This window comes from Pseudopodoces humilis, chromosome 2 (assembly GCF_049639895.1).
Source record: "Pseudopodoces humilis isolate 2021_Gansu_Grassland_sample_001 chromosome 2, ASM4963989v1, whole genome shotgun sequence".
Lineage (NCBI taxonomy): Eukaryota > Metazoa > Chordata > Aves > Passeriformes > Paridae > Pseudopodoces > Pseudopodoces humilis.
This window is the reverse complement of record NC_142201.1, coordinates 75560005-75585870: the sequence shown is the minus strand read 5'-3', so window position 1 is coordinate 75585870 and position 25866 is coordinate 75560005. Positions and strand designations below refer to the sequence as shown.

The 25866-nt window shown below is 35.9% G+C and overlaps 1 protein-coding gene across 1 annotated transcript in view; it reads left to right on the top strand.

Annotated features, from left to right (window-relative positions):
• ARHGAP42 (Rho GTPase activating protein 42) overlaps positions 1-25866 on the top strand; it is a 143154-nt gene that overhangs the window by 80250 nt on the left and 37038 nt on the right. The window contains exons 5-7 of the mRNA XM_005516204.3: positions 12306-12407; positions 16848-16958; positions 23345-23449. Of these exons, the coding sequence (XP_005516261.1) occupies positions 12306-12407; positions 16848-16958; positions 23345-23449 (318 nt within the window). The remainder of the gene's footprint in view (positions 1-12305; positions 12408-16847; positions 16959-23344; positions 23450-25866) is intronic.

The following is a 25866-nucleotide window of genomic DNA, read 5'->3' as shown; positions in this document are numbered from 1 at the left end:
GGGAAAGGATTCAAGGCACGAATCCCTTTGCCTTATTTGGTCAATGTGGTTTGCGAGGCCCCAGCTGGTAACTCTGGTGAGCTCATTGTGTGATGTGTTATGGACAGTAAAGCCAAACCTTCCTCTTTCTTTTTATCCATTGAGTACAGTATTTAGCAATATTTGTTCCAATGTTCATTGACCTTTAATACAACTTAAATCAGATCAAAGACAACAGAAGCAATTTTGGTTTTAAGACTTAAAAGGAGAGTTTTGTTTCCTCCTTACAATTCCATCTGTTTGTTTCATAAAATGATTTATTTTGGCCAGGAGGATTAGTTTTTATCGTTATTTAATTTCATTCATTTATTCAAAGTTATGAATTCCTTTCTACTTGGGAAACAAATCCTTACTCACTACTGGGATTAATTTTCCTGCATCTTTGCTCACATCTATCTTCACATGTAGGCATGCAGGAGGTAGCACGTTCTCTCTGTGTTTAATTTGGATTGTCTGGAAATTGAGAAGCATGAAACAAACAAAATGCTCCATTTTTTGAGGTCTGTCAGAAAGCTGTTAAAGCACAGTTCTAGATAGGTATCTAAGATGGGTAGAAATACCTGAATGTCCATTTGGTGAGCCAGTTTCCTTGGTATCTGATCTGATCTTAGCACTTGTTGTCCTTTAACTGAGAAAGATGAGTGACCTTGCTGTAGCAGGTACGGCAGGAGATGTTTCATTACAAATGGTGTCTGCCACTCAAGGCTTGGTATTTTCATCCACTAGATTTGGTGTGCTTAAGTGTCAGTCTGAACCATGGAGGGAGGAGGCCCGGGGAAGCAAGCACAGAGAGGACAGGCTAAGAGGATTATTGATGGTCAAATGTTTTGAGTTAAAATGCAACAGTTTCTCAATAATGGTAAGTACCAGACACCTGATACCTTTTTGGGTAACTTCTTCTGTAGGCAAGGAAATGGAGAGGATCAAACCTATTTCTATTTCAGCCAGGCTTTTATAACACTCTACATGAGTCATTGTAATGCAGGTTAGATGGGGCTTAGTATGAGAAGCCCAGTCTGTCAGAGGAACTAGCTCATGGGAAAAGAACAGTGAGGTTTGTTTATGGGAGAGACTGTCTGGTTAGAGAGAAGTCACCACTTAAAAGATCCCATGGGGCAAATTGAGATCAGTCTGTTGTTTTATTTTTGGTAATGACCAGGTAGAAAAAATCTGGTGGTATTGTCATAGGTTGCTGAAGTGGAGGAGGAGGACTGGAGGACTGGGAATAAAGTGTAACATGAAATAACTGAGCATGAGGAACTGAGGCTACTCAGTGGTCATGAGACAGCCGCATATCAAAAAAATCTGCTGTACTGATAAATAACTTGTGGCAATCTCTTTAGGTATTAGAGGTTAATAAGCATCTATCTCTGGTAGGTAGAGAAGTACAAATTCTCTTCAGCTTTTATTTTACTTACATAAATCCTCAAGTTTTGCTTAAAGTTTCTGAGCTGTGAAAGTTGTGAATTGCACTTACAAATGCATTTCATTCCAAGGTTTTGAACACTTTTATTTGAGAAATAATCCCATATATGTTGTCTAATCTGATATTTTACTTAAACTAGTGTTAACAAATGCAAGAACCAGGAAATTAGAACTTGCATTTAATGAAAATGTATAGTATAAAATTATTTTTAAAATAGATCAAATGTATTTTCCCTTATTTATTCAAATAAATGTAGAGAAATATCAAACAGCGAAAGACATTTATTTGTAATGAACAAAATAATTGTAATGGTAATATGATTAGCCACTGCTTCTTCTACACTTGTGTATGTGAAATATTCGAGAAGTTTCAAAAACAGTAGTGAAGAGCCTAGTATGCATACATTTCATCTAAGAAAGTCTTACTTTCTTCTCTGCAGAGCCAAACCCTTAAACTGGGAGATAACACTGGCTGAGCACCTGGACCCAGAGTTTTTTTATAAGCATCTGGTCTTCTTGGGACAGCTCTTGCCATTATGCAAGTGAAACAAAATTATTTTCTCGTTACAGTTTGCTTCAGTTCAATTGCTGTTTCATTCAATGCTGATAAACTTTTAGGAAGTTAACAGAAAGAAACAACAAAAAAAGGACAGCAATCCTAAAAGCTTTTTTAATGTGTAACTAAATACACTTTTAGTGTATTCTTTAAAAAATGAGAATTAAAACTCAAATCTCCCAGCTAAAAGGTTGTGGACACAGTGATTAAAAACGGGTGTTTCAGTGTGTTAACTACAGGTGTTTTGTGAGGAAAACAGTTAATGTTATGTGCATAATCAGTTTTAATAAGTTCTGTTAAATGCAGTCTGTCTGTTATTAGTGAGTGTGATTAACTGGCTCACTGGCTTAAATTGGTTTCTGAAGCTGTGGTTTTTTTCTGCAGTTTATTAAGATTCTAATTTGCATAGTAAAGAAAACAGATATAAATTAAGGATAAATAAATTAGTCCCCAGTAGTAAATTGGAAAATAATTTACTATTCCGCCATAACATTTAAGAATTAAGGCTTAGAATAAATGTGTTAATTGGTGGAATTGTTTAAATGACCATGCAGTGTACCTTTCTTGACAAAAAGAACCATTTATTTTTTAGAAATCTTCAGCTAGTAAAATAAAAAACATTAAAAACTTAGGTAGTATCAGCCTTTTTACTGGAAAAGGACAATAGAACATAAAGAAGCAAGAAACCTTCTAATTAAATTAAGGGTTTTTTATTGCTAATCTGCTGCAGCCTATTGTAGTGTATGTCATGGGAAGGGCTCAGGAAGGTTGCATCTTGACCCTGCACAGCTGCTAGAATCCTACTGGACTCCTGAGCTGTGATCAAAAGTACAAACAAATACATTTCCAGCTCACAGGGGAGCTGAACTTCTTAGTGAATGTTTGAGGGCAAGGATTTGGAGGATTTGGCAGAGTGCAATAGCTCTACTCACCTGTTATGTTCTTTCTAGCCTTGCTCTTGGCCACAGCAAGGCTGTGGATAGGATCATGTTCCACACCTGAAAAATGGGTCTCAAGGCTGTTGATGAGACTTTGAATGTCTCAAGAAGGACGTAAGAGAAATACAGGAAGTGGCCAATTGCCCAGGTGCAGAGCAGGACAGGACTTGAAGAAGTAGGGAGTTTGGTATTTTGCTCCCATAACAAGCAATCTTCATTCATCAGCTCAAAGGCACCTAGTCTCCTGCCCTTCCACCCCTTGTTCAAAATTAGACTCCATCCTGAGTTTTAGCATACTTTATCCAACCAAATTCATTATGTTTTGACAAAGGCAGCTGTGTTCTCTTATCCTGCAGGGACTATTTAAGAATTGTGCTTTTGGGTGCTTTTGTATAGTTCCACAGCTGTACTGAACTCTTAATGCTTAAGTCATGAGGTTTTATACGTGGGTATGAATTCATCTGTTAATCTTATACTGTTACGTGTTAGGGTTTTCAGCAGTTTGAGAGAAAACTAAGATCTCCTTCTGCATTGCTTCCCTTTGTTTCATGGCGTAGTTAACAGCACAGAAATAGTTATGGTTACAGTTACAGTTTGAGCATTGTTTGTATGTTTCTCAGATGATGTGGGGTCTATGGGTCTTTATTCCATATGTATCGTGGAGTTGCCTTTTTCCACTCTAAATAGAAAATCATTTGATCAGCCGTATTGCCATAGGTTTTCCATCATCCAGTATCTTGTTCTAACTATGCATCAGATTCTGCAGGGGCCTGGGAGTATACAAATCTAACAACTTTTCTTTTGGTAAAGCAAATTCTGAAATAGCTCTATCCCAAAGTGATGTGGGTTATAGTACCTGGGAAGTATCCCTTCTGTACTGTAACAGAAGTCGACATCATTGCTTGAAACTTTATTGTGTCTTGGTAGATACGGGAGCATCAAGAGATTTATCTTTCCACCAAATAAAGCAGTTTTGTTATTTTGGGACCTGACAGGTTATAGTAGCTACCACAGAACCATTTGTTCATGTGGAGATTGCCAAGAAGGGGTGGTCTGAGATTCTTGTCTTGATGAGATTTAATACACACCCCCAAGAAGTAATCTGAGAGCACTGGGTGAGCTTAACAATGCCACTGGGGGGGCATAACTTTTCACCCCAAAGTGATAATTTGTGTTCTTTTATCAATGTTGTAAAAGGGACTCTAAAAATAGATGCTTTCAAAACAAAACAAAATCACTTCTGACATTGACCTCAGACTGTTTCCTTTTTTTTCTTTTTTTCCCAAAATATCTGTAAACAGCACAGTTTCCAGTTGTGTGTACTAATCTAAAAAATTTCACATAACACGCCTCAAGTTCTTCCTCAGGTCAGCATTGCAGTCCTGTTGTGATGGCGTCAGAGGTGCCCTGGGACCACAAGTGGTGCTGAATGTGCTGCTGGCATGCTGAGATCAGAGATGTTGGCTGATTGGTTGGCATAGATGGGAGATCCCCAAACAGTGTTTAAAAAAAGAAATTACTAGTTAAGAAAGAGATATTTTTATCTGTAGTTTTTAAAATAAAGCAGTGAGTATGTGAAGTTTTAAGCTGGTCTGCTGGAATTGCTTTATTTGAATGACATTCTGTTCTTCACAGCTTTTTTCTCTATCTTTGCTCTAAGTACACCAAGAAAGGATGTTGCTAACTGTGCAGATGAAATGGCCTCTTCATGAGTCCCTAAAGAGTGTGGCTAACTTTATTTGTGAAATCCTTTAAAGTCACAAGTTTTTGTAGAGGAACAAAAGTCTTCCTGTTACGATAAAATATTTTAAACTTCAGAAGGCTATCCTAAACCTGATGCAGAGAAAAGTAAGTCAGTTTCTGCTGTTCTAGGGGGCTTCTCCATATGATTTAAGCAGTAATTTGATAATATCCTAAGTAAGCTATTCCAGCAAAAATACTTCATTTTTAATAGACAGTAAAGTAATAAAACTAGATTACGTGTGTAGACTTACCAGTCCTGCTGTTTGGGCAGGGATTTAGCAGATTCCCAGACACAGAGCAGCTACTCCTGGAATCAGCAAATGCCAAATAAACTCAAGACAGCTCTGCAGCTGAATAACAGGGAGTCTAATATGTCCTGCTTTGTGTCCTGACGGTACTGGCAGATTTGCATGTCTTTTCCCAGCAATGCTGGGAACTTCTAATATTTTTGTTTCCATTTCAAGAGGGCTTTTTTTTGAGAGAAATTACATCCTACAAATACATTTTCTCATCTAATAGTATCTGCTTTTTAATTTGAAAACATCTGATGGAATTACATAGAGAATTATTAGGAAATGGCTGTGGGATTCTCCTCTTCCAGGATACACTTTTGAAAGTACCTGATACTTGGATCTCTAAATGCATTACAGAGGGAACAGAAAATTTTCTTCAGAAGTTTATGAACCTGAAAGTAAATTATCTCTTGCAAGGTTATTCAGTATTTTACACAGATGTGAACTCCAGTTAAACTTAAATTAGTTTTGGGTTGTCTCAAATATATTTCAGTTTTATGTATTCCTTACCTGATTTTAATTCAGGTTATTTTTTAAACTGCCAGTTTCTAATATCTGTCTTCATAGCTTTAATGCTGCTAAACAGTCTTGTATTCCCAGTTTATTGCCTAGTTATACTTCATAGTTGCAATATGTTCTTTTTATTATAATTATTTGTGTCTTACACTATATTGTTTTCTGGATCATCATGGTTTGCATATGGTTGTTCTTTTTTAGTAAAGAATTGGTTTTAAGATTTATAGTCATTTGGACATTTAATTTTCTACATGATGCATTCTGCTTCAATTTGGAAGTGTTTTCACTAGCAGTTATGAGGAACGTAAGACATGATTTATGGCTATATTAATCCTATTTTATGTCGATCAACAAGGATTTCTTTATGAACTATGGTATAAATTTGCTTCACTTCACATTATTTGCTAACGATACATAAACCATGTCCATTAACCTTTCTGACTTCCTTATGGATTTGGGGAAATCTGATAACCTAACAATATATTAAATTCTGTTTTGGAGGAAGAAGAGGAGGGAAGGATTTTTGTATTACCTTTTCACTTTTTCTCCTGGGAAAAAAGCTTGTGACTTCTTTCAACCTTATCTTGAATCCTTAGCATTCACACAACAAATCAAAATTTCTACCAAAAAGAAATTCTTCCCGCCCAGACATGTATCAGAACACACCGTCTCATCTCAGATGCCAATGATAATTTCAATATCATTAAAACCAACCAAAAACCCAGGAACTCACCAACTACTTCCATGAGAATACTTGACAAAACCTCAGGCAACATAAAATGGAAGGAGAATTTACTTTTTTTCTCCTCAAAGGAGAAGTCATGAGACTGAGATTTTACGTTTTCCAAGAAGCCCATAGGATCTTAGTTCAAGTCAGTCTTTCCAAAACTAAATTTAGTTTATTTTCTAGACTGCAGTTCTACTTTTGTTTGTCCTGCTACTTAGTAAGACATGGTCCCCAAACTTACTACTCCAAACAAAATCCCAGTAACTTTGTAGAAATACAATTTTAATTTTTGTTTGGGAGGTAATGAAAAAGGTGGCTTTGAAAAAACTATATTTGAAGTCTAACATTCTAGCAATGAACCATCTCCAGTCTGTTGTTGCAAAAATTAACGTTTTTGCAGTTGTTGTCAGAGATAGAAAAGGGATGTGGCTTTATTGATCTCCACAGAGTTCACTGTTGCCTTCAGGTTCTTCAGCTGACAAATGTGTCTGATGTGATCTATATGCAAGTCTTACTGTTGTATTTCTGTGCCAGTTTCTACTGTTTCCACACCTCAGTTTGAGTTGCTGAAAAAAATATGTACTAATTCTGGATGAGGAGAAGAAAGAAATCATCATGACCGTGTTTCACAATGTTCACTTGCTTTCTAATTAAGGTATTCTCCTCTTTTCAATGTATTGACATCTTTTTTTCCAAATAGTTTCTTTGCAACAATTTCTGGTTTAATTTCCTTTCTTGATCCTTTTAAAATAATTTCTTGTAAAACATGTTTATTTTGTGGTTTCAACAAAGATTATGTTTTGGCAGGGTTTTTTAAGGATTAACATGTTAAAGTGTAAAATATTGTTTTACAACAAACAAAGAGTTAAAAAATTTCTTTATGGACAGATACAAGATGTAGCTAATAGATAAATATAACACCAAAAATTATTGCAACTAAAAATGGGAAGTGAATGAGGAGGGTGGCAGAGGTTCTTATTTGGAAAAATAAAGAGGAATAATTTATGTAATAATTCTCAAGATACACGTAACAATTTTGACATTAAATACTGCACACAAAGTTGATGTAAACCATTATAAAAATACCAGATTTATTGATATTTCCTCTGGAAAAGGAAAATCAATTTCAAAATATAGCAACTATTTCTGCTTTATATCTAGAAATACAGCTAGTGGGTAAAATTTGTGAGAATCATGTTAATGATTTGTAGCAGGTATATGATTAGTTATAGCATGCAATCAAAATCTTTCTGAACAGGAGAAAAACTATCTGACTCACTTGAGTTAACTTTTTAATGGACTTCTCAGCAATTGATGTCTGGACTTTTCGGAGCCATAAATATTTATAAAACAAGAGGAATACAAGAACATCTTTTGAGTTAAACTTGGCATACCTGGCTTGCCTATATGTAGATGTGTCTCAAGCAAAATTAATTTCAGAAAAGATGATTTTTTGGGGAGGTTGTCTAATCAGTTTTGAAATAAAACTATGCAGGAAATCTGAGCAGAGAGAATAAAACCATCCAGTATTATATGACTTAAGTCTCTCAAGAGAGTGCTGGCAGTTAGTAAGGCTCCATTAAGTGCTGTAAGCCGGGTGTGTGGTTAAGGGCTTTCCTAATGGGGTTCCTAGAAATTTGAAGCATTTCAAACTGTAAATATTTTTGAACTGATTTAAGGCTTGACACACCTGAGAATGGTTAAACAACTATACAGAGATATTTACAGTGTTTAGAGTCTGCAGGACTTAGTCTAGACAAAAGGTGTTGATGACTTATACATCAGTGTAAAACAATCCAAGGATTAATATTATGTCATTTCTCTTTTTCTGTGCTTTTTTTTTATTGCACCCTCCTAATTATCTCACATGGATTTTGGGTGGGAGTTTTTCATGTGTTCTAGCTGATATTTTGAAAGAAATGGTTATACTTTTTTTCCAGGGAAAAGAGAAAGGGTGAGGTTTACTTGTAGGAAAGATGTGCAAGGATGGAAGAAAGCTGGAGTCTGAAGGGAATAAGAGGTCAGGAATTAGCATCTTCCTTATGGCCACATGCCTTAAGCTTTGTGTCATGGCTGGTGCAGTCTGTTCTGGTAACACTGCAGCACAAGCTTTCTTATCCAACCACATCTCTTCTCCTTGGGGTTTGATCCAATGTGGAATCTAGGCAAAAGCAATCATCTGTCTCCTAAACTTTGAGGAGACAGTTTTGCACGGAAACTTTCTTTGAAAATCTTGTAGTTTGTGGAAAAGTAGATTTCTCAGTTTTATGGGTACAGATTGCTGGGACCAGGATTCAGATAATTCATTTGGGCTGTGGCTGTGTTTAAGAGTGTTTTGAGGGCTGCAGAAGAACAGGCTAAAGCTGGAATAAGCTGAGTTTGTGACTCCACTTAGGATGCGCCTCTGTGCTGTGAGTCACTGACTGAGTGTGTGAGACAAGAGCTATTTTGGCATAAACTGAAGTGTTTCTTCTCATCCAGAACATGAATCACCTGCTTCTGAGTGTATCTTTTTTGTTGTTAATTTTTATTAAGTAAACAGATTTCAGAGGCTTCAATACATCCAAATATGTGGGTTTTACTGGCACAGTGGAGGACCTTCCAAGCAAAGGATACTCAATCACCTGTTGGGGCCAGTATTTTTTATACTTTTCCCAGAAACATATCTGAGTAATCAGAGCAATGCCAGAAACACTGTCCTGCTATAAACATATTCCTGGGAGTATCACTGGGTAAAGACAGTAATGCAGTCCAAATTGCCAAGAGATGTCTATTCGCAGTTGACTTCTGTTAGTCTTTCTATTTTGTCAACTTCTACCTTTGAAGGAAGAAGGTCTTGTTAAAATCTGGAAAAGGAGGAAGAAGTTTATCAGATGTGCTGTCTCTGAAAACACTGCACTTGGGCCAGAAGTTGTCCTGGTGACAGGCAAACTCCAAGTTTCCAGTTTTCTCTTTAATGTAACAGGTATAAAAAACCGTGGAGGCAGTGGCTGAGCAGATCTGTGGCAGTGTAGAGGTGCAGTCTGGGAGAGGGCCGGCAGAAGACCATGAGAGCCTTCAAATTCCGTGTTTCCTTATGGATGGTGCCATGGAAATCTTTATGAAGTTTCACATGAGATACAATATGCCTTAAAACCACAATTAGTTTATTTGAACTTCTTTTTTTCTTTTTCTTGGCAGGCAGGGTGAGCTTATCTGTTTAGATATGATCATTTAAATTTTTTGTTTTCCTTTTTACATATAAAGAGAGGATGTGATATGTAATTCACATATTTTTGTTATAGATCATAGCAGAAAATAAAGGTGATTTGGATTCAGTGCAGTGGGAGCCACATTAGGTGTATCAATGGTCCTCTCTTGGTATTAACATGTATTTGATGTGCTGTATGTAGGTATTTCAGATAGCAAAGTCCTGTTGTCACACCTTTTTCTTTGACTCTCACTGGGAAGCTGAGACTTCTGACTCTTTTCCAGGTCTAGTTAGTAAAAGTTATGGTAGTGTCAGTATGAGCTCAAGTGGCTAGCCAGACTTTGGGTTATTCATTACCTCTTGATCACCCTGGTTCTGAGACAAATAGTTGAGAAGGCAAGATGAATACTTACTGTTTGTATGACAAATATGGAGGGAGGGAGGGATGATCCCAGTCTGAAATGGGTAATCCTGCAGGAGCTTTGCCCTTGGCTCCTTGGCTAATTTCTTTGGTCTGATGTCTGAGACACCAGAGGCAAGCACAATATCAAGTCCAAGTGTGCAGTATGTCCTATCAGCTCTCAGGCCTCATTGTCAAAGTCTGTCAAGTTACCTTTTGAGGTAGGTGGTCTAGTGGACAGGATATCCACCACTGAACTCCTGTAGCTTGTGACCAAAGGCTTAAATACTGCAATCAGGCAGACTCCTTTCCCACTTTACAATTACATGGGGAAAAAAACACCTAAAACGTAATTCTCTTGACACTTTTCATAGGATCAAGTTTGCCCTTAACTTGAGTATTTCCTGAAGCTGATGACTTTGACACCTTTGTCTCTTGGATTTTAAACTAATCTGGTTCATATTTCTAGTCCAGCACATTACATCATTGTCTCAGAAGATAAAACAGTGTGTTACTAACTGCACCTTTTATTCAATGATCAACTGAACTGAATTTCTGTTTGTGATCAAAGGTGCTGTTGAGACACACAGGTTGCTCTTGCTTCATATTGAAGACCTGGCACTTGAGTATTCTTCAGTAAAACTGTGGCAGTGGAACTGACCTATGATTTCAGTCCCACAGAAGTTGATTTCTTGACTTAAGTTATTTGCCACAACTCCAGCCTTCTGCCTTCTCTCTTTTAAGAATGTGTTTGGGAAAGATTTTGGAAGATAATTCTTATAGCTTCTTTTCACCTGCTAAACAAAACACTATCTTTTCTTTTTCTTTTTTACCTTTTTGTCCTGGTATCTGCTTATCTGTAATTAAATATAGAAGGCATTAGTAATTATTCTGTATTGTTATTTAATATTTTGTTGGTTGAAGTGTCTTCTTTTCCTTCTGGTATCTTTTGAAAATATCTCTCTTGTGAACATAGTGAGAACATTAAATTGTGCATATTTTTCATACTAAATATATTTGAACTTTTTTCAGGATAGAAAGTTTATCATGTGTTTTACAATCTAGTATGATTACTGTTGTAAGCGTTAGTCACTGGAGCTAATCGGTAAGTGGTTTGTTGTTACAGCTGGTTGATAAGTTTTAATTCATGTCATTAAAATCTTCCTCCTATTTCTTATTTCTCTGACTGACCTGACTTTCCCATGATATGACTAAGGAAAATGGGGTGGTGCTACAATGCAAGCTAGTTATTTGTTTTTGTATATAAAAATTTCTAGGGAGAAAGGGGTGAGGAAGAAAATCACTACAATTCTTCAAATTACCTGATGTTACTTCATTATGGCCAGTAATTAGTTTTTCTATCATTAATAGATTTTGCAAATGTGTAAGTAAAGACTGTTTGTCTTGAAACTTTTTTTGTTTTCTCAAAACATTCAACTTGTTAGTCATTAGGACTTAACTAAGATTATATAAATCACTGGCAGAAAGTAACTTTTATTTAGGGAATATATTATTTTATAATTAAAAGTTATTAATTTATCATTAATAATGCCCTGATGGGATATCAACTTCAATCAGTTCTCCTATTTCTTGAAATTTGTCTCTCCTTGAAGGATGGAAAAGCTTTTGAGAAACCTATCTTCTTCTTAAAATTCAGATGTAAATTTCAGAACAGCAGGTTTATAGAAGTTTTGAAGTATGAATTCTGAATTTGTTTGCAGAAAATAAGATGTTTCTTAATTTACTCAAAGTAGTAGCTCTCTTTTGTATTATGTATCAAAATAGTTTTACAGTAAAAATATGAGGATTGACTCCACATGATGGGAGAAACAGAGGAGTGGGAAAGGAAAAAGGCAGGATAACTTTTAAATGAGATAAGCTTAAATATTCAGACACATCGAAATATTATTGGAAACAGACACTTGGACCAATTTTCTTTTGCGACCACACATATGCTTTTCCATCATCCTCATATTTTAGGAGTGTGGGTGGAAAATAAGCGTATTAGTCTTAAATGCAAAGAATAGACCTATATCTTTATCACATTCTTTATACTCACCTATGTCCTCCACAGTGGGGGTTTTTGTGGTTTTAGTTTTTTGGTTGTTCTGTTGTTTTCTTTTAGTAGAAAGAGTATGGCAGTTAGGTACACTTAGAAAACTTGGGGAAGATTGTTTTGTTTTTAAGTATCTGCTTAAAAAGACACGACTCACATAAAAGCTCATGTATATTTACTAAAGGAAACCATGAGAGTCTGTTGTATGGGTTTGTTATTTATGGGAAAAATCCTGCTTACTATTGCTTTTAATAATTTAAGCTGTTCTCCTATCTTTAGATCCAATTCAGAATTGAATCCTAAAAATACTGGAACTAATAAAAGTGGTTTTATAATGAGACGTATTTTGGCACCCGTTATTTCTTTTAAGTTAGTTGTGATATTTAGTCAAATACTTTACATGGGAATGTTTTGTTTTTCAGGATGGGAAGAAGAAGTTTGACAAGGAAAGTGAGAAATATTATTCCATCTTAGAGAAACACTTAAATTTGTCAGCCAAGAAAAAAGAATCTCATTTGCAAGATGTAAGAACTGAACACTCTTACCTAATTTCACATTTGCGTAGAAGTCATGATAACAAATTGGTTCTCTTCAAGATATGCTGTATTTTATTAATGTGAAATTTTGATGGTTTCTGGTAATCGTGCTTGTTGTGACTATAAATTCTTGACTGGGATGAATAAGACCCAAATAAAAGTTATGTATTTGAAAAAAGCAATATTTTATGTTTGCAACTTTATCTATTTCAAGTACAGCTAATGTTTATTGGTTGCAACAATGGAATTACATTAGTACAGTAAAAGTGTGAGTTTTATAAGATATGTGAATATTGGCAAGCCAATTAATTAATTGCTTTTAAGTTTGCTATTTCATATATTAACTGATGAAATTGCACTTCTGTTTCACAAATATTCTAATCTGGAAGACTGAACTGAGATCACTTTAATGATGCTCTTTTCTGCTTCTTTTTCCTTTTTTTCATCTTATTCTGAGACTGTGGTACCTGAAATTGCCCTGAAATTGCATCTATAACTTCTGCTTTGAGTCTGTACGGCTAATTCTTTTCTGTTAAAAAAAAAACCAACAGGAACCAAAAAACACCAAAGCATGAAGACTCCTAGTTTAACAGGAGGATTCCAGGGCTTTTTGGTATGCTGGTAGAAATGAATATGACTTGTCTTTGAAACAATAAACCCAGCAATAGTATAGTGATGACACTTTGGGAATTGTGGCAAAAATAGTTAAAAATCATTTTTATGGGATTACTCTAGTTGTGGTGGCTCTTAAATCATGAGGGTTAGTTTGCCAATGGAATTTTCACTGAAGATGTGACCATCACTCGACTACAGGTTGTAGAATTTGTTTTTTCATGTTTACCAATAATATTTTAATTCAAATAAAATAAGGCTTAGAAATTTAAAAATTCTAATAATGTCTAATAATCTATATGCCTGAATTGCTGTTGTTGTCTGTATAATAATCAATCTAGGTAAGACATTAGTTATGTAGGATTGGTTAATTGTTCCACTTGTATGGCAGAGCTTTCACTTTTCCCAAATATCTTATGTATTGATAAAGAAGCAGTTCTGTTAGAAGCTAAGCCCCAGCTTAAAAAAAAAAAAAGGAATTCTTACCAAATTGTGGAAAAGTAAACTTAAACACTAATTTGCTCTAGAATAGAAGCAAAATAAAATAAGTAAAATATTTTACTCTTGAGGCATGAGAATGATTACAGTCTAAAAGCAGCAACTGAAGTGCAAAGTAACAACTGTGAATCTAATAAACTATGGTAGAATAACAATGGATTTGGCTCACATCTATAAACTAATGGAAAACCAGAATAATTTTTGCCAGTGTGTCCTTAAGTGACATATCTGGATTTAAAATCTTAATATTTTAAATATTTTTAAATCTTAAAATCTCAACTGAGGCTGAGGTTTTCTGATTTCTAGACACCTCCCTTGTAAAGGATAAAGGGCATAACTTGGCATTTCTGTCTTCCCCAGTTTTCTACAGCTGTAGACGAGCTGAATCAGCAGCACAGACCATAAGTAGAAGGTACAATAGCAAATCCGTACCAGAATTGTTAACCTGGGAGACTTTTGGCCTCTGTCTATATTGTAAATAAAAGGAGGCCAAGCTCCATTCGTGACCTGAAATCCAAGATAGCTGTTGAGTGGTTTGGGTGAGCCCCATTTATAGCTTGTATGTCCAGGATGGAGTTGGTTGGAGCAGCCCACAGCAGAGCAGGGCATGAGCAAAGAACCAAGCAGTGCTGGCAGCTGGAGCTTTCGTGCCCAGAGCAGGAGATGGGAAGTCCATGCCTCAAGCCAGCGTCATGCATTCAGGGAGGTGGAAATACCATTTTTTGACTGCCACATGGGAAAAATACGGTTTCATTGAACTGATGAGGTTTCTTGATACCTCATCACATTATGTGGGTTAAAGAGTACTGGGATGAGCAAAGATCTTGTGGTCTATTGGGTTCTTTTACATACCTCACTTGAGTGCAATTGAGACCACCTTAATTTGGCATCTGAAGTTTGATGGTTGAAACACATTTTGTAGAGAGTAGTTTGCATATATTCACCTAACTAAAGAAATATGATGGATATTTTAAGGGCCTGCAAGACTGCTGGTCCAGTTTACACAGGTGACTGGCTTTTTTCCTTCAGCATCAAAAAGAAACTTTATAGTAGCATTTTTTTCACTGCCTATGGAAGCCTACAGTGGAAGAGAAAAAGGACAGAATTGAGTGATGTGAGAAATCTATTAAACTTCTGATTTAATTTCTCTGAAATTTGTTCCAGAATCAGTCTCCCAGCTTATGTGAAGTTCCGGTATGTATATATTGAGGTGATAGCCTACATCAATGAAAATATTACTCCCTTAAACTATATATCATACAGGTAGAGACTCAAAATCATATCCATCAGATCTCTTTATTTTTTACATGCAGTTTGAAGTCACAGAAAAGCATGCAAATACTTTCAGCTTTTGAAACTTGAAGATCACTTTCAAAGCAGTTCTTACAAATCGGAATCCTTTGGTGTTAACACAAATCCAGAAGCTTCTATAGAATATATATTTGGGGAATATCCCTGTTCACTGGTAGTGATTATGACCCTAAATCATATTTGAGATGTCACTTGGTTGTTTTAAGTATCATTATAACTACAACCTGCTTAAATGCTGTTCATAGTAGGGATGGATTTAATTAGGTGTTTAAATACTTCTGAGGCAAAGCCTAAAAGAGACAATTTCTAAAACTATGTTGCATTATTTATGTACAATTAAATGAAAGAGCTGAGGTCTGTTTAAAGTGCTTATTGATGGCATTTGTGAGAGCAAGGCATTGCTGGATCACGTCCCAAAGTGGTGGCAACTGCTTCTGTTCAGCTTTGTGGCACTGTCTTTCTGATAGATTATTTTTTGTGAAATGAAACTATCAGGCTATCAGGGAAAACAGTAGCCAGACACACTATATGAATGGCAAATGTCAGAGTTAATTTTGAGGTAGAGCAGTTCATTATTGGAATTTTGAGTGCTTGATTTCAGCTTTATATTATTTACTGATTTTTTTATTTTTATTTTTTTTGATAGACATGGGAAGGAAATGCTGGCGCTGAATGATTTGAAACATATCCTTGAGGCACATGTGTTGAAGTAGTGTTAGAATACTGGGCTAGGGATGTGGATCAATATTGTTAAGAGCCGGTACAGCCAAATCACAATAGTAGCTTGTCCTTGAGTTGAGAAGCAATCTTAATTATATATGGTACTATTGATGGCCAAGTCCTGCCTGAAGGAAAACACTGACTTTTTCCTTTTGTACTGTTAAAAGTACTAAATCTCTTTTATGATGTGTTTTCTGGTTTATAGTTTGTCGTCAAGGGAAGACAACATCAAGCTTTCCCAATTTCCCCGCATTTGTTATTTTTAATGCCAGAATTGAACTAGAGAATATACAGAAGTATCCTTCTATATTTTAACTGACATACATAAAAAATATGTGGAGTGATCTTATTCATGTTGTTAATCTGTGCTAATATTTCGACCAAAGAGCAAAACCTAACTAATACAGCCCAAAAGGGATTTGCTTGACAAAATGATTTGTTACAAAGAAGGATGTATTAAAACGGAATCTGCATGTCTTCTTTAAACATTATCTACATGCTGCACTGCTTGTCTGTTAGTTCCCTCTCCTGTGGCTTGTTTAAATTGAGGATAAAAGCCTATTACTCTTTATCAGATGATAAGAGTTAATTCTTTAGCTGTTTAGGCAGAAGACCCTGTTCTGATACTGGATCTCCATGTTGGTTGGTATTAGTCAGGCATTTCTGACAAGTATTGCCTTGTAGTTCTGTCACTTGAAAATTAAAATTTGAAATATATCTGATTTATGAGGTTAGGGACTTAAATATGTTTACATTCCAAGAACATATGACTCATACTATAAAATAATAAGTTGCAAGATGTCATTGTTAAAGATGGCCTGTTTAAGAAAGAAAATGTTTTTGGGAAGATAGTCGATCCTGAGAAATAGATGCAATTTCAGTGCATATGATACTTAAATATTTCAGTAGAAATAATTATCTTTTTTTCTGTCCTTGATTCCTATCCTGCTCATTTCTATTTCCTTTTCTGAACTTACATATACCAAGTACCTGCTACCACCTTTCTTTCCCTCCAGCCTCTTCTATGAACTAGAACATTAAAGCGCAAAAAGGAAAAAAAAAAAGGGGGGTAAAAGGCATAGGTTGAAATGTGTTAAACTTGTTGAAATGTGTTAGCTTGTTAAACTTGCATTTAGCTTTTTAAACTAGGTATTCTAATTTTCAGAAAGAAAACTGAACTCTGAAACTTTTAAAGTAATCTCAGGAAAGGTCTGTTTTTTAATGATGTAACCTGTTTTTAAAGCAATAACGAGACTAATGTTGTCTGTATTTAATTTTGTCTTTTAGGCAGATACACAGATTGACAGAGAACATCAGAACTTTTATGAAGCATCATTAGAATATGTTTTTAAAATCCAAGAAGTACAAGAGAAAAAGAAATTCGAATTTGTAGAACCTGTAAGTTTAATTTTTGTTTTCTTTAAAATGTATGCATTTAAAGCTGAAAATTGAATTTAAAATATAATTTTTTTTGCTCCCTTTTTAAGTTTTGAATGCAGGTTCTTTGTATATAGACACACATTAAGATCTTGGCTTGGGCACTTCCCATGTTTATTGAAGGATTATGTAAGAGTTTAGTATCTACTGTGAAGTGAAATGTCTGATGACTTGAAGTGCATAAAATTTTAATGGGACATCATGTAATGTTGTGTCTGTGCAACACATAATCGGTGTTTCCTAATACTATGATTTAATGGCTTAAATTCTGAGCCAGTTTTTAAATTTAAATATTTTGGGTAGGCAGTATACACAGACATTGTTCTGAGTTACACATGAAGTAAAGTGAAAAATCAATTTTTCTGTAGGATAGGTAAGTTTATCTTTTTGTTGGTGAAGTCATTTGCCTTTAGTTTACTTTGCACATAAAAAAAAGAATATGTTGATATGCCATTAAAGAGTAAGATAAAGTTGTGTTTCAATGTCCATATTTAACTCTGGGATTTCCTTCTGGACTGTGTTTCCATCCCCCACTCCCGACTCTCTAGTGCGTCAAGTACAAAAAAGCATCTTCAGTATGATGTGCTGGCATATTTCTGTGGCCTAGTAGCACTATTACTAGTGTTCATGTCAAACAGACAGGCCTAGCTTGCCAGTTGCCTGATGTAGTTAGTACCTACAGCCCTCGACACAGAGCTTCCAGTGCCATGTGTCCCTTCCCATTAGGCACACTGAGCACAGCAGAGCTCTGCTTTTCAAAGAGGAACATGACGAGTATAACTTTCTGTCCACATCATCTCCCAGCTTCCTTGTAACTACTGAAGCAGCACTCTTGACTGTGAAATTGGTTGAGTTACATCTCTAACACCCTGTGTCACCAAGAAGAGCTGCTCAGATGCCTTCTTTCCATGAGTGTGTATTGTATAGTGAATGTTTGACATTGATGCAAACTAATGAACGTGGATTCAGCAAGCAGTACTTACAGAAATCCTATCTTTATGGCATACAGCTGCCAAATCTTAGAGACTAAAACTTTGCCCGGATTCCTAAATAAGAACATTTTTCTACCTGTCACAGATTAATCCAGAGTGTGTCTCTTTGTCTCCTTCTGCAAAACTCTCACATCCTGGAAAAATCTAGCAATCTTGACCTAGCTCTGACCCTAGTACAGAAGACTTAGTGCTCCTTTAATGTAATAGAAGCTTTCTGTATTGAAAAGACCTTGTACTGTGTAACTACATATAGTTAAAATAGGTAAAAATTACTTTTAAGTGTATCCATTTCCACACTCGCAGATCAGTAGGCATTCCAGCCCAGTATGACATGATGTTTCAGGGGAGGGTACAGGAATTACTCTGGTGACTGAGTAATGATAGGCCTTGCAGGTAATGTCTTCTGACTTTGGGTGTGAATTTATTTATAATCAATCTGGATATAGATGGAGCTTAAATTAAAAGATCAGTTATAAAATTTTGAGTCTTCAAAACTCATAATTTTTGTTTGTAGTCTGTTGCATACAACATGCTGAAATAAGAGCATTTGCTAAAACCCATAAGGCAAAATATGCCTTATGTGAAAAGTAAATTAAAATACAAATCAGCAATACTAAGAGATTAAAAAAAAAAACCAACAAATTAAACAAACAAAAAACCACAAAGACTTCAAAATAGGCTCTCTAAAATTCATGTTTATGTGAATGATGTTGGAAGTATGAGTGTGTGTTCCTAGATGAAAGGTCTAGATACGGACAAAGCCTAACAATCTTTAAAATCGGGTATCAAAGGAATTGTCATATTATTAATTTTCCTCTGTGTGCTCTATGAATGTGCATATGGCAGAGGATGCCTGGTGGTGTGTCTGCATGGACATTCCTCCTCTGGAGCTCTGATAGTTGTGGGTCATTCTAGCATATGTGCTGCCTGTGCCCCTCATTTATCAGCACAGTGTCACTTCTTGGAATAACTCTCAGTCTGACATCTTGCTAACAGACTCACTGAAGGAAAGTTTAACAAAATAAATCTGTTAGTGCAGTGAAGGAGGAAACTGTGATGCCCATGCAAAAGAAGGATAAGTTCATGATGTGGGAATAGAATTTGAAAAGCAGATGATCTGTTGAACATCCTTTCAAGACCTTCAGTTTCTCTAAGCCAAAGGATAAAGACAATCTGAGAACCAGAGTGGGAGAAGTAACCTAGCAAATATTGCCAGGTGGGTTACAGCTAGGACAGGGAAAGTCAGTAGAAGTGGAGTGTGTTCTCTCCTGGAAGAGACTCGGAAAGATTTTAAGGTACAGATGCTAATGACTCATACAGTGAATAGATTATGATATTTAGAGTAGACTTTTGCAGATGTTTCTTGGGCCCTGAATTTCTCTTTGTTCTCTGCTTCTTGATCAAAGTGATTACTAATGTGTGCTAGTGTAACTGACATATTCCTATTCACAATCCTCCTAGATCTTGATTTTTTTCCAAGGGAAAATACCTCAGGTTTTTGTACAGATAATGAATTTAAACTTTTTCTGAAGGACAAATTAGTGTTCAAATTTACAGCTGGATAAACAATAAAGCAAAATAAGTGACAATAATCTGTCTTGCTAGCTTTTGTCATCTGATCTCAAAGAAGCTAGTCCAAGCCAACAGTGCTTTCTGAGGGCGTTACGCTTGTTAAAACAATACAAACACCTTCCTAAAGTTCTGCTTTGTCCTTTGGTGATGCCAGGACTTCCTTGTCTTGTAGAAATCAGGGCACAAAGTTCATAAGCAGCAAACTATCTGAAATGTGAGGGGTGGTCAGTTAAATGTTTATTTAGAGAGAAGAAAAAAAGAACAGCCAACCGAAAAACATTGCCTGCAATTGCATGCATTTCCATGAGACTTCACATTGGATGTTAAATTTGCATTTCCCTTTCTTGCGTTTTCTACATTATTAACTATGTTCACTTTAATCTGAAGAATAAGTGCTATCTTCTTATAAATAAAATGAAAACAGGGAGACAGGGACTTCTGGCTTATGTGCTGCAGGCCAAAGGTTAAATTCCTCCCCTATCCGAAACCTAAGTACAGTCTTCTTCCTGTGAGAATGAAACGACCAGGCAGTCTTGAGGTCAGCAGCTCTACATAAAAATAAATAAAGTCTCAAGAAGTAGTTGGATTTTGTTTCGAGTTCTGTGTTGAAATCCTTATGGCTCTGGTGTGGTGCATAGCTTTGTATTCTGGAGTTTAGACCTCAGTTTTACTGAGGTGACTGATTAGATACTCAGAACAAGGTAACTGTAAGACACTTACTAAAATGAAAAATTGTTGATAGGAAAGCATCAAGCACTGTTTGTGATGTTTGATGAAATAAACCACCTCTTTATGTGTGAATACCACCTCAAAATACATTCTGAAAAATTTCTTTGATAGGAAAAGGGACTGATTTTCTATTCTTGTATTTAATTTTTTTTTGTTCTATTTAATATTAATTGCTGTAAAATTATGAGCCTGCCTCTAGCAGCAGTGCTACTTCTAATGCAAACAAAAAGCAAACCCCACTATTATAAGTATAAGCCTAGGGCAAAGGATCTTGGCTTTTAAATCTCTTCCACACAGTACCATGGCTGTTCCTGTTCTAATGAAACTGATGCTGGAGGTACCTTAGCAGTACAGGCCAGTTGGACACAGGGCATTTTGTGATTCCTGTTTTTCCACTGCTAGTGACATGTACATTGACGTGAATACCACCCTGTGTCATATATTAGCACAGAGTTTAAATATGCTGATCTAGGACTTGCAACACTTTTCTTTTATTCCTGTTTTTCTGAGTGCTGAGAGAGTGTTTAACCAGGAAAGCCTCAAGGCCAGATCCTCTGCAATGCACAACTGCCAGAATACCTGAGAAGTACTTTAACTAAAATGAATTCAGATTTTTCTCAAGGACTTTTTTTTTTTTTTCTTCTGGTTAAGTTTGTGGCTTTTTTGTTGTTTTTTCTTTTTTTGCTGCTGCTGTTGTATTTTTACTTTCTGATAAATTCAGCTTTGCTGCCATCTTGTGTTAAATGTTTTCCATGGTATTTCTCAGTGTATTCTGTAAAAGTGTTTTGTTTGATGTAAAATGTTTTTCATCAAGTATTGAAGCTGAAATTTATACAGTTTATTCTCCTGAAATGCTCTTTAAACTGATCTTTAAAAGTCAGGCATAAGCTGACATACTGAAACTTTGTCCCACTACTTCTTTGTTGTAACTTTGGTGTGTGTTAGTGTGGTGATCTGGCTGCAGTTTTGCTAAGTGTTACTCCTACTCTATCTTCAGCTGAAAGGGGTGGGATTAGCAGCAGGCTCCTGTTTGCAGATTATGTTAATCTACACATTCTTTTGACTGGGCCAAGTCAAAGAAAGCACAGGAGTAGTTGTGCTGCGGCATCTGAAAGAGTTGTAATTGGGGACACTGATGAGTGACTGAATCTAGAGTGTGAGAACAGGCATCACATAACTGGAGCCAAAGCAGAGCTTTAGTTATAATTTGCGTACTTTATACTTTATTCATAAAAAGGAAGATTAATTTTCTTTTTTTTTTCTTTAAGTAGTTATTTCCAGAATTCAGATTTAGAACTAGAATTATAGTCTAGAATTACAGGAAATTATAGAACCCTTTCTATCTGTTTGCACGACTGGAGGTTTTTAAGATAAACTGTTGTGTTTGGACCTTCCTCAGAAACACTTGAATAATCAGTTTAATAATAATAATTTCAAGGTCCGGTCCTTAGCTGAGGTTTCATCAGCTGGACAGATGAATCATACTGAGATTGATTTATACAAGATGTGGAGCCCTCCACTTCAGACTGCGTTGCCTTCATTGTTTGATGGTGGAATATGGTTCAGGAATTCACATCCACTGTAGAGGCCCCCACAAAAACTTGCTTTTCTGTCCAGTGATCTTCTCAGTTCTTCAGGCTCTATGACTGGCTTACTGGACAGCCGTGGGCTTGTACCACCTCTGCCCAAGGCCAGGGTTTCACCTGATCCTGCAGTATCAGTAGAAACCAAGGCAGAGTCCTTCTCCCAGCCATACCTTCTATTTGTGTGCACACTGATGGTCTGTTCACCTCCAGCTGCTTTAACTTACTAATGCAGCAAAAGAGCAGGCAGGTAAACAGGCTCTCAGTAGTCTCATAGAGAGTAATGGGAGAGAGGAAGCAGAATAATTTAGCTACAATTCTTCTAGCAGGGCTGAAAGTAAATTTAAAGGAAATATAAGCACAGTAAAAGCTACATGTTTATGCTATTCCACTTCCAAAATCTATGGTACTGCTAACACAAAAGAAGCACGTTAAATATGAACGATGGCATTTTTGTTGCCTGAGTCTAGACTACTTCAGTAGTCAATGAAGAGAGATAAATGTTTCCATTAGATCATTCATCCCATCCTGAGAAAGAAGTCTGAAAAAGGGAGAAGAATTATGTTCTGGAATACCTGTGGTTCTTTACTGAGTCAGAAGACAGCCTGGACAGCCAGTTACTTAGCCCAGATGATAATGGTGTAATATACTGAGGCAAATCCTTTTTATTGTTCAAACTTCTGTTATTGTAAATCCAAATTAATTTCTCTTTTTTTATTTTTCCTGTTTTCTTTTTTTTTTTTTTTTTTGTAAACTAAATTATATGTACAGAGAATGCAGTCCATGATAAGAAATTAAATGCTTGTTACTTAACAGCAGGTAGGGTGACTTATAGCAGTGTCAAAAGGCTTTTAAAATTTAAAGTAGAATAAGTTAGAAGGCTTTTAGGCTTTTAAAACTAAGAGACGACTGGAAAGCATTAATTCAAGAGCTAAAATCTAGTTGCACCTTTTACTACTTGAACATTGTTTCAAAGCAAACTTTAAAAGGACTTTTCAACTGGATATATGCAGGCTACATGGTTCTGTTGGAATCAATCACAGACATACCAGATAGAGTTTGCATTTTGTTCAGAGCAGGAAGAAATAGTCTGGTTTTCTTCTGTTGTGCTAACCTATCCAAAACATACTTTCTACAGTCTCATTTGTGGAAAATAGGTCATAGCCCAAGCAACGACTATGAAGAAAGTGAAAAAATATTTTGAACAAGAAGCACTTGAACTCTGAAATTTTAAACTTGTAGAATGCACACCAGCAAAGACTCTAGCTGCAATACAGGATAAAATGACTAGGACAGTGAATTAAATTATTATGGAAATTGCAATTTTATGACACAAAAGCATGTGTAACTTTTCTCTTTCTTAAGGTCTTATCATTAATTCCTTCTCAGCAAAACTTTGCCTTTGACGGTGAAAGCATAGAGTGTTCCAGGAGTTAAAAATGTATAATGCTTCTCAATTTTACCTTTTCAGCTCTTGGCCTTTCTTCAAGGATTATTTACGTTTTACCATGAAGGATATGAACTGGCTCAGGAGTTTGCACCATACAAGCAGCAACTGCAGTTCAATTTGCAGAATGTAAGGATGATTTGCATTTACATAATTTAATTTTTTTAATGGATAATTTCAGTTCAGGATATTTAAGTAGACTTATAGCACTTCATTGAAATTCTAAACCTTGCAATGTTTTAGTAAGCTGAAATCAAATTCATATGCAAATAGGTAAAATTATTTTTATAAGGTTAATGTAATTAAGATTCTTGACAAAAAATAACTTTAGATAGTAAATTTGTGATTTTCAGATCAAAACTTTGGGAGCAAGAACAAGAAGAACAGGACAGCAGCCAAGTTTTTATTTAAACTTGTATAAAAGCTTTCTTGAGAATGATGCCTGTCTTCTGTACTAAGTGGAGGTACCAAAAATATTCCAGCTGGTATGGAATGATTCAGTTTGTCCTGTTATCTGCTAACTTCCCACTGTATATAAAGCGTACTTGGGAAGCCATTCTCTGGCAGTTCTCTATACTGTTAAAGAACAGGTGGGACCTTCCTCCGTGGTGAGCAGCTCTCATGGGCATTAAGGTTCACCAGAAGAGAGAATCTCTTTTTTGTCTAGAGGGTTGCACTCAACTGAGCAGATGGATCTTTTGCTGTAGATTGGTCTGGATTTGGTAGTCAGAGCCATAAAAGATCCCATTTTGGGCACAAACTGCTCAAAATATGTCATAGCTATCAAAGATAACTAAAATGCAATTATTCAACATACTTTTCCACTCATATAAGTGCTGTATACAAGTGTATATTTGTTTTACTGTGTAATTCAGATACTACACTTCCAAGGACATACAAATGAGTAGGTGCAAAATGCTATACACACTTTGCTTTTAAAGCAAAAAGTGAACTTCAACATGTCAATATTGGACAAGCCCAACATATTTCCTAAGAAGTCCAGAACAAAGTCCAGAACAAAATTTTTTTTAGAAAGTGAAGTCCATTTCATTCTTTCAAGAAAAGACACACTTTACAATTTTTTGTAACTTCATCTTCCCTTTTGCATCTCTTGTTCGTATTTATAGATCCCATTTAAAATTCTGCTTGAGGAAATAAGGCTAAAAAACTTCCTAGATGATTAACGTCTTTCTTTTGGATCAAAATGCTCTCTGTCTGCAGAGCATCCCAACCACTTTTCCTTTCAAATATCGTGTTTTCTACATTGTTTGCTACTAAGACACTTTCAGAAAAAGACACAAGGGGTCAGTGTTGTTGCACAGCAGTTTCACTGAAAGAGTGAAAAATGTGCTTCTGTCCAGATATTTACTTATTTTAATTCGGCAAGTTCTGAGAAGAGCATGAGCTCACTGCACAGACCAAAACTGACATTTTAAGTAATCATATGTTTCTTCTATGCATGTCTCTACAAAAGCAAAATTATTAAAGGATTTTTTTTCAATTTCAGTATTAATTAAGAAATAGTTAAATTTAATGTTTTCTAAATATTATATCAGCATGACTTGAAGTTGCAAATGGATTACAGAGATAGAGGGAGATGTGAAGTTAGGCAGAAGGATCTTTTTTTAAATTATATATCAGAAAACATACATGAAGATATAGTGGGGATAAGTACATCACTCATTCCTGTTACACAGCAGTATAAATTCTGGCTCCAGATCTACATCCACAGCTTCACACAGCCAGCTGAGTTCTCGATGTACTTGTCATTCAGAGCATCACCCAAAATCAGATTGAAGTGAAATAATTTATATAGGTAAAGACAAACTGAAGACAGGGAGAAGTGCATTCAGCTGTCAAAGGTAGTCCTCTCCATTGCACTGTGTGTTCAGGTTTTGAGGAACAGTTGACCTGAACTGTTGTTTCTCTTCTTAAAAATGTCCTATAGGTTAGAGCAGGAGCAGTAGTAGCAGACCAGCAGCTCTTAACAGGTCACGGTGTTCTAACATGACCTGTTGTCATTTAACTGTCTCAGCTAGCCAGTGGCATGCTTTGTGTGTCCATTTGGTTTCTGTAATTTCATTCAAAGATCTGGCTTAAAAGTAGCAATTAAAAACTTCATAGATGGAGACAAACTCTTAAAATGGGGACATTCCTTCAAGGGCATGTCCTTCTTGAAGGTCTCAAAATGGCCTCTCTTAAATTTGGTCTGAACTGATACTTCTTCCGAAGGATGTAATCTGAAAAGTTCACATTAGAATTTTACCTCCCTCTTTAATAATAGTGTTTGTCTTCAAGACCAAGATTAAGCATGTATACTCTTATACCATTGTGCAACTAACTACACAAATGGCCCATGAAAAAGGGGAAGTATTCACTGGTGTATAATGTCCTGAGGGTATCTTTCTGACTAGTGGGGATTCCAGTCCATAGATGACTTTGTAGGAACATTACAAAAAACTTTATTCTTTTCTTTGACCTATAGGAACAGAGTGTTCAATATCTGATATTTAATTAGTCAAAGCTCTGGCATCTCCCAGTAGTTC